The sequence below is a fragment of the Enoplosus armatus genome, chromosome 3 (genome assembly GCF_043641665.1).
Source record: "Enoplosus armatus isolate fEnoArm2 chromosome 3, fEnoArm2.hap1, whole genome shotgun sequence".
NCBI classification, from domain to species: Eukaryota; Metazoa; Chordata; class Actinopteri; order Centrarchiformes; family Enoplosidae; genus Enoplosus; species Enoplosus armatus.
This window is the reverse complement of record NC_092182.1, coordinates 22,074,526-22,083,795: the sequence shown is the minus strand read 5'-3', so window position 1 is coordinate 22,083,795 and position 9,270 is coordinate 22,074,526. Positions and strand designations below refer to the sequence as shown.

At 41.1% G+C, this 9,270-nt stretch overlaps 1 protein-coding gene across 2 annotated transcripts; it reads right to left on the bottom strand.

Moving 5' to 3' along the window:
• Positions 1–316: 316 nt before the first annotated feature.
• On the bottom strand, positions 317–9,172 carry pfkfb2b (6-phosphofructo-2-kinase/fructose-2,6-biphosphatase 2b). Of its 2 annotated transcripts, XM_070901895.1 has the most exons (16): positions 9,088–9,172; positions 8,397–8,522; positions 7,744–7,840; positions 6,176–6,242; positions 5,935–6,009; positions 5,500–5,556; positions 5,229–5,353; positions 4,824–5,031; positions 4,421–4,567; positions 3,652–3,756; positions 3,130–3,259; positions 2,956–3,018; positions 2,795–2,859; positions 1,817–1,984; positions 1,078–1,100; positions 338–407 (listed from the first exon to the last, which is right to left on the bottom strand). In XM_070901895.1, exons 1-16 carry the CDS (start codon positions 9,170–9,172, stop codon positions 338–340), a joined length of 1,611 nt encoding a protein of 536 aa, XP_070757996.1. The 2 variants fall into 2 exon arrangements, with proteins under 2 accessions (XP_070757995.1, XP_070757996.1); XM_070901894.1 differs by lacking the exon at positions 1,078–1,100 and having other exon boundaries at positions 317–407.
• Positions 9,173–9,270: the final 98 nt, after the last annotated feature.

The window sequence follows — 9,270 nt, the reverse complement described above, 5'->3', positions numbered from 1 at the left end:
ATTGTAGTACTTACAATGATGATTCGTTACCAGTTCTGAAATACAGTATGTTCTTTTGGCTGATTGATTGAATTTCTTGCACATGCAGAAGTGTTTATGATATTAATGTCAAGGCCTCAGCATGCAGAGTAAAGTTAAACAGAGAGGTTGAGATAGATCAAAACATGACCTCATGTCCTAATTTTCAAAAGAAATCCTACATTTAATCTGATCATTTTCAAGACTGTGGTTTAAAAAACAAAATCAAAATCCAAAAACATTTCTTTCTATCTTTGGATTCATGACTAAACCCAGGACTTTTTCCCACATTGTGGCACGAAGAAAGAGGCTTTCATCTTCACTCAGAAGCGGACACAGCCACTAGCTTCTTCTGGGCTGTCAAAGTCGATTCCTTCGCACAGGGACTCCTTCAAGAAAAAGAAAATGTCACTGACATTCACAAATTAATGCCTTACAGCAGTAAATCCCATTCGAGGAAACCAATAGCTTCTCAGGGGGCCCAGGAGTCTTAAATTCCTATTTGAGAAATTAGGTCATTATGTGAAGTGTGGCAAAGTAGCCACATTAGTGGAGACTCTTCTTTAGCACATTCTCAAGAACTGATTAATTATTAACCACATTCACAGTATGATTGGCTCCAAATCATAATCTGGTACACTTCACTGTATGCAATAACAAGGAAATTAATACTCAAATACCTTTAGATTTCCATAATTTAATATATGTGCAGTATATACAGTAGCTACATTATTTTCCCATTTTGAAATATATCTAGGTGTCTAGGTGTACTCTCAAAGAGTTTTACTGAAGTCGACTTCATTGTTACTGCTAATAAACTACCAAGGAATCAGTGTCTGATAGTGTTCCTGATAAGGCCGCTGAGATGAAACAAAGCCAAGCTTTCATTCTACTTAAAGTTCAAAGGTAATGGAAGGTTAGAGAAACCCAAAGACCGAAAACCACAACAAAATTACACCACCGTGGCAACATATTGACATGGGTTACAATGACATGAGTTGAATTATGGGAAAGAAAATGAAGGGCTGGCTAGGTGTACTGAGTCTCCAAAATACTCACAGACAACCGCTTCCTATCCGAGGCTGTAAGACAGGTTTGGAGAAAGTGGAGAGAGACACAGAGATAGATAGAAATGTGGAGAAAAGCTGAAGCACCGTACCCACAAGGCAAGACCAACAAATACACAAAACATACAAATTTGAATATGCAAGTTTGAAATCTGTCATGTATGTATTGTGTTAATTTTCTCAAATTGCTCTCAAGTTTCTCAAATGGGATTCAATCTTTTTTTTTTGTTTTTTTTTTAGTGGAATCATGGTTGATTCATAAGGAATGTTCAGCTAATAATGTGCACATTCTCACTTAACTGACAACATATAATACACAATGTCTTTGTGTTGATGTTTGTGTGTCTTTTGTATCCCATAAAGGCTAATTCATGGGGAGCTTTCCTCAGCAAACAGTACGCATGCTGTTCTGCATATTCAAGCCGGAGACAGCCCAGTGGTGAAGCAGAGGTCATGCAAGACAAACATCTGACTTTGGAAACAGACACAGGCACGACATTAAAAGAAGAGGAGCGACCCATTCAAGATCCAAAACATGCCCTGAGAGAGAAAGACAGATAGAGAGATGGATTCCATGTACGTCATTTTACAACACAGACACTAAATCATCGAGAGGACCCAAAACTGAGGCGAGGGAATGCCAAACACAGAGTTACAACTGTGGTGGGAGGTGACTGATTACAGTTGACTGTGACTGATTTAGAGGGGGAGCCTGTAACTCTGGCACTAACTTGGCTTTGCCGTCCCTCTGGCATCAGAGCCGACGGGGTGGGGGCGAGGGGTAGCCAGGGCTGGTTGCCCGCGCTGTAGAGCCTGGGACGCTTGACCTGGTCGTGACTGGCCAAGGGAGTGTAACTATTCCGCCGGTGTATGAGAGCAGAGTCCATCAGGATTTTACCCTGGTAGGAGATGAAATACCGCAAATGTTAAGGAAAAAGATCAGGGAACACACAACACCCGATAGGGGGTGGGGGTGGGGGGGGTGAGGGGGCACCTGACCAGCCAAACAAACTAGCCGTCCACTCCACATGGATCCACAGCAACAGGTAAGACAACTGAAGCCGTTTTTAGTGACAGAAACTGTTTCAACCATGTCATTCCACCACACAACACAAAACATTAATGAACAGTAAGAGTACATCCCTTATTGCAGAGAACAGACAGACGAACACCTGCTTCAATCACGGTAGTAAACGTAAAAAGGGGGACTAATATCTCAAATACAGTAGTCTTTCATAAAGTATATATAATCTTAATAAGGATGCAACCAGAGCAATGGTAATGATTAGATCAGCCAAGCAAGGTAGCATGATCAGCCATTGCCTCCATCAAGGTAAAATATTACCAAATTAACATTTCATTAGCATTCATTAGCTCACAGCTCAAGCCAGACTGATTAATTAAGCTTAAAGATAAAAGGGACACAACAAAACAGGGATGTAAGAAAGGGAGTCAAGGAAGCAAAGCCTCGCACACAGGGGATGAAGTGTGATTGCATTGAACTAGCAGACACAACAAACAAGACAAAGAGCCCATTAGACTTCGGATTAGATGCTGAGATTTGCTGGTAAGTTTTGAAATGTTACTGTGTAAGTAAACAATAAACAAGTATTTTGCCTACATGATCACAGTCGAGGCTTTAATTCGACAACGCTGAATGCACATTTATGCGACAATGTGATTTTTCAGCTCGATTCAGAGCCACTTACAAGAGGCCGGTCTCGATGTGTGTTTACTGCCTCCACATTAAGGTAAAACATTTCCACTTTACAACCTACAAGATAAAAGATAGAATACATTGAAATAAAATGCAAAGTACGAGAAAAAGTCAGTCTCATGGTGTCACACTGAGCTTTGTCAAAAGACCTACCATATGCAACAGGGGTTAGCTTGAGTACTGTGTGGAGCGGGCATTTCATGTATGGTAGATCTTCTATGGGATGAAGAAGAGAGTATACAGCATCTTGTCATCTGCTGGTGTGATCTAGTATGTCTGTGTGTGTGTGTGTGTGTGTGTGTGTGTGCACTTGTGTGTTTATCTGACCTGCACTCTTGTCCAGGAAGTAAGCTAGCAGACAGCGCATCACAGCCTGGTGGCAGACAACCAACACGTTGCCCTGTCTCTCCAACTCCATGATAACCGGCTCCAAGCGTTGAACAAGGTCTTGGTAGGACTGGAGAAAGTGAAGAGAAGGCAGAAGGCCAACAGGTTCAAAGTAATCGATAAACTTTTAAAACCTCTGACAGCAACTGGTGAGAGAGAGGAAAGTTGATGATCTGATGGGAAGAAGTCCACTGTTCATTCAGCAGACATTTTGACTTTGGCTGTCACAGTAGGAAAAGCACAAGCACAAGTGTCCCAGTAGCCCGGACAGTGAGCCAGCATGCACAATACCCGGACCCTGAAACCAAAGCAGCTAAATGGTATTCAGCCACCATTAATTTGATTATTTACACCTGTGCTTTTTCCTACTGTGACATGTCAAAACATCTTCTCTGAAAAAAGCCTATCAAGATGAATTATTGGAACAAATGTAACTGTGCTGAGTGGAAGGAGTCAGGTCACCTCTCCTCCTGGATAGCGATAGTGGTACTTGTCCTGGTCCCTCAAAGCAAACTCCTCTGGGAATGTGTTCTGGATCATCTCGTAAGTCATCTCCTCACACACACCCTGGACAAGGACAACAGAGTGTTTGTCTTCATGACAAGTAAAAAGGTGAATGGACCCCCTTTCCATTACTTTGCTGCCATGAAAACATGACTGCAGGATTTGAATATTAGTCCACATAAAGACTGTATAAAGACAAACAGCAGCAGTATCTTTTGACAAAAGAATGCGGTCAGTTTCACACGCAGTAAGACCAGCAAACAGACTGGTTACACATGTGATGCAATAATATTTATTTCAATCTGAATAAAGACCCTGTGAGGTTGAAACCGGTTGGCACTTCAGATTAAAATGCCCGAGTAAATGAAGGCCTTTAACATAACTTCTCTCCTTGCGCTGTCTAAGATTGCCTTACGGATGTTATCTTTTCTATGATCAGTATCTTCTGAAACTTTGGTTTTCTTCAAGCATTTTGTTTCTCCTCCTGATGTTACTTCAAAAGGAGCAAAAGGGCTGAAATTCTTTGTGGCTTTGTAGTTCTTACCTCTACGCTGAAGCTATTTCCACTTTTGTATTGTGTTACTTACTGTCAGGAAACCCCCCGTTAATCAAAAGTGTATCAGAAAAACATCCAAAATATACTTTTTGTCTATCTGAACCGGAGCTCCATGGATCTGTAATGAAGAATTGTAAAATGTGGGAGGTTAGCAGACTGTACAGTACTGACAGCATCAATCTCGTTGAGGATCTTCCACTGTTCATAAGGAACGCACAGCTCCTCCGCTGTCTGGATGGTTCTTCTCAGTTGGCTCGTCCACACCTTCAAATCCGACAATTTGTGCTCTTCAATGAAATCTCGCAGGGCATGGGCGAACTGGGATGTGAGAGAGACAGAGAGAATTTTCTTATAGTATTTCTGCTTCATTAGGTTCAGTGGAAAGAGACAAGAAATGGGAAATGGAGAGGATTAGATGGGATAAAGGTCATGACTCAGGTGTTCATAATATTGCAGTTAAGTGCACTGTATTCCAGTGAGCTATCTCCCTGAGAGAGGCCTGTAATTGGGTCTTTAGAAGACACTTTGCACTTCATAACATAAGAATTACGAAAGAGAACCCGGCCACTCGTACCTGTTTCCCTCGAGGAGAAAGTTCAGAGTCTCCTCCGATGCGGCCTTCAACGTTGTGGTTGCTCTCTCCGTGCCGACACAGGTAGATGGAGTGCGAGTGCACATGGATGTTCATGAGGTAGTAGACGATCTTACTCTGGATGTAGTCCTGCACCCGGTTCACCAGAAAACGCCGGCCCACGTTCATCACCTTGATAAAAGACAGGTCCCTGCAGGTGCCAATGAATCACGTAGTTGAGTCAAATGGTTGTTTACTGCCACCATCTAGTGGTTTCTTTTCTTAACTGCAATTCCACAAAATAATATAGAAGATGCAAACAATTTTACTGGATTTTACTTTACAGGAATAATCTAATAATTTGTTTTTTTAATATCCATAAACAGAAGCAGTAGGATCAGTTCTTACTTGTCGTAATCATCAGGATCTAACGGTTGGTAGGTAACCTTGTAGCACTCGATTCGTTTGAGAAAGTCGTCCATTACTCTCTCTCTGTGTCTCTCAGGGTAGTCTGGACTGGACACTTTCACTTCCTGTCACATTCAAACAATGTGAGCAAGCATAGTAGTTCAACACATACCACTGTAGATTAGTGGGAATATTAATATATTACAGGTTTGACCCAGACAAGAAGTCACAGTCAAGCCTTCAAAGTCTCGTTGGTGACATGAGGTCATACCAGAATATTAGCAGCTATGACCTCTGGGTCGTCACACACCGACTCCACAAAGAACACCTGTTGGAAAGAGGGCAGCCAATCAACACGGGCACCAACTCGTCAAAACATTGCTCCATTGCGCTACTCGTGGTTAAAAACTACAAGAGTATTTCTAGACTAAATTAATTTATTCTTAACTGATATTAACGTTTGCTGACATGCATGTCATAGATACACATGATGATGTCTGAAAAAGCAGCAGAGGAAGGCCAATTTCATGTGCTGTTATCTTGTGGCCGCTGGTCAGGAAAAGTTACGTTGCCCTGCTTCCAGGAAAGTGCTCCATGCACAGTTTCTATATTTAAATATCAAAGTCCAATTTCCACCAAAGCCCAAGAGGGAAAAGATAAAATTAATTGCAAAATATAAACATGTTATAAATTTTGCCAATCTTACCTTGAACGCATTCTCCTTGACAAAAGCCAGAATGAGATCTCGCCGTTCTCTTGTTGTGTTTGTTGCATCAAACACCTGATTAACACACAAAGAAAATGGGTGTTCTATAATAAAATGTTTGTAGGACAGTTTAGGATTAAAGTTGTCCTGATGCCAAATGCGTTTCTGTTGGAAATGAGCCCGCACTGAGACACAGGCAGACAGAGAGACAGATGGACAGAATGGCAGCGAGAGGACTCACCGCGATCTGACCTCCCTCCTTCGTCAGGTATGCCTTCACGTCCTGCAGAGCTACCAGAGCACACTGCCTGTGGGAGAGAGAAAGCATGCTCTCATTCACTAAAATTCACAATCATCGAAATTTACATTGCATGTGTGTTGTGTATGATTTGTAAATGACATGGAAAATGTCAGAAATCCTCAAGTATTACCAGTATTATACTGTAGGTATCAAGTAGGCCTTGATTTTCAGTGCTTATCTGGTATTTGATTTTCCTGTTGCTCATCAAATAAACTTGTAATCTAAAGAAGATTCATGTCTTAGTTGTAGCACTTTTGCGTATGTGATATCAGTGGTATCTGGGTTATCTCAAATCACTAAAAACGTTTTCACATCTCCCCCTAGTTGTGTCTAACCATGGAAAGTTCAGGTTTTCTGCCCAGGTTGTGAAATATAAGAGATTACTGCAGCCACCCAAATGAAATTAAGGTATATATAATTTAATGTATGCTGCTCAAAGCACAGAAAAAATGCACGTAGAAAACTCAGCAATATAAATTGTCCCAAACAATTCGACACTTTGGGAAATACGCTTACTTGTTTTCTTGCCGACAGTTGAGAAGATGGATACCACTCTCATATCTGCAGGATAAATATGAAGCTACAGCCAGGAGACAATTAGCTTAGCTTAGCATAAAGACTGTAAATGGGGAAACAAGTAGACAGACTCTGAGCTTTAAGGGTACTGATAGATGGATTTTGTTACCTCTGGACAGTGCCAGGCTAGCTGTTTCCTCTTGTCTACAGTCTTTATGCTAAGCTAAGCTAACAGGCTGCTGGCGGTAGACTCATATTTAAAAGGACAAACATGACAGCAGTATCAATCTTCTCATCTAACTCTTGGCAAGAAAGCAAGGGGGTGTATGTCCCAAAATGTCGAACTACTCCTTTAACCCCCCCGCAGGCGATACCTCCAATAGCAAAAAGACAAACGCTCAGTTGCTGTCTGACCCAGGTTGGATACTCATGCAACACCCTGGAGCGCTCGTGTCAGCTTCAGAGTGACAGCGGCAGCTTGTTTAATATCTAGGTCACAATTCTGCACTGGGATGCTGTCAGGAGCCTGTCACATTTTCATGATAGCCACGAACCGCAAACCCCGTTTCAATTAATAATACTGGATAAGACACCATGAGGGAAAGAGACAGTTATTTATTTATTAGTCTTTTTGCAGAAATCAGCAGTGATTTACACTGTGAATACAAACGAATAACCATAAGAATTTGGTGTTGGCACTTTGTCATGTGGTGTGTCTTTGTGCACACATTAACTACAGATCAGAGCCAGTTTAAAGGTAGTCTGAACACAGTACTGACTCCGGCTGAATATCGACTGGTAGAAAAACAGCTTAGTCACTGATGCAGCAGTGGAGCCTGCAGAATACTAAACAGACCCGTGTAGACTGGGGGAAATGTTACACTCAGTGGAGATGCTACAGCTTCTCTTACTGTTAGATGCATTATGTGAATGTCCGGTGTAATGACTGAACAAGAGCACACGATGAGCACATTTGTAAAAGTGGAACTTACTTCCTGATTCTCATGGCCTCCTCATTGTCGTGGCGGAAGAAATCATAGGATTTATAAGCTCTGACCGCCTCTCTGCGGTACACGCCCAAGTTAAACACTGCAAAATGAACAAATGACATTAACACTCTGCCCTTGCCGTGCTTTCTTGAAGTCACTAGTGATGTAGTTTTTATCAGCAATTATAACTATTACAACTGAACTGATGCTATGTTTAGTCTTCTATTCTGAGATACTCTGACATACACTACATACAGTACGTGTAAATACAAAGAACGTCATTGAAAAGTCTTTGAAAGACAAAAATATATACTGTTTCACCTGTAACCAACTTCTTACTGGTCTTAATACCCTGATTTCATAACATCTGCAGGTTAAAGACAGCTTTACGAATTATTGGCAAAGACTTTTTGATTTCTTTGTGACAAACAAAAAATTCTCCTCCTGATATCAGTAAGGTTGTTTGAACATCCTTTTGATAAAATCTATTAAAAATATTGATTTAAAACTGCTATATACTACAGTTTGTAGACCATAATATACTGTTGTTTTGAGTTAAATAGGGCAAATACAATAAGACTAGATTAATTTAACATCAGGATGAATTGAAAGACACTCAGAAGGAAAACAGGTTTTTGTCACATGTCATGTTTTACCTTTGGTTGGGACTCCGATCCAGTTGAGGTAACGTGTGAGCTTCTTTGACATGTAGGTCTTCCCTCTTGCAGGCAGGCCGATCATTACGATCATTGTTGGAGAATTAGTCATATAGGAAGCCCACGCTGCACACGAGACAGATGTATATTTGTCAAGCACATTGATAGAAACCCTACACAGCTGTATGGAAGTAATGTCTGACCCTTAAATGTTAATCACCTGCATGACAAAAGATAACAAAAAAATACTGTGGCTGCATTTACATAAAATAAAACAGGCAGAGGAATGAAGTAAAATAGATGTAAATTTACTGTGTTAGGCTGTTGCCATCCTTGCAGGATTAAGACAATCTAATAACTAGGCCATGTGAGTACTGGACAAAAATAATTGTCCCTTTGCACACAAATATCATCTGTGGACTGGGATCAAAGGCAGGACCTAAAGAAATTAAACGAAGAAATGTCCTGGGAGAAGAAGGTGTCACTTCTTTTTTTTTTTTTTTTTCCATATCTGTCTTTTGCAGGTTGGAGCCTAAATGAAGGAGCTGCAGAGTCCCTGAGAGGTTAGAAACAACTTAAGTCCAGAGTGAACAATACAAGGTTTTATGTTACCTTAAGTGTAGACTCTCAAAGCAGTCATGCAGACTAACTTGTTCGAATACAATTGTGGGAAACTTGGGACTTTACTTACAGCATTTCTTCTCATTCATTCTCAGGTCTGTTTTCTTGGCTTCTGCTGAGTTTGCAGAGCTATTGTCTATCGGAGTGCTTGACATGTTGGAGTCAAAATCAGCTCTCTCTCTCTCCCTCTCCCTCTCTCAGAAGGACATTGTCCAAGCGGCTGGTCTGAAACAGAGGAGTCAGGCATGTGATG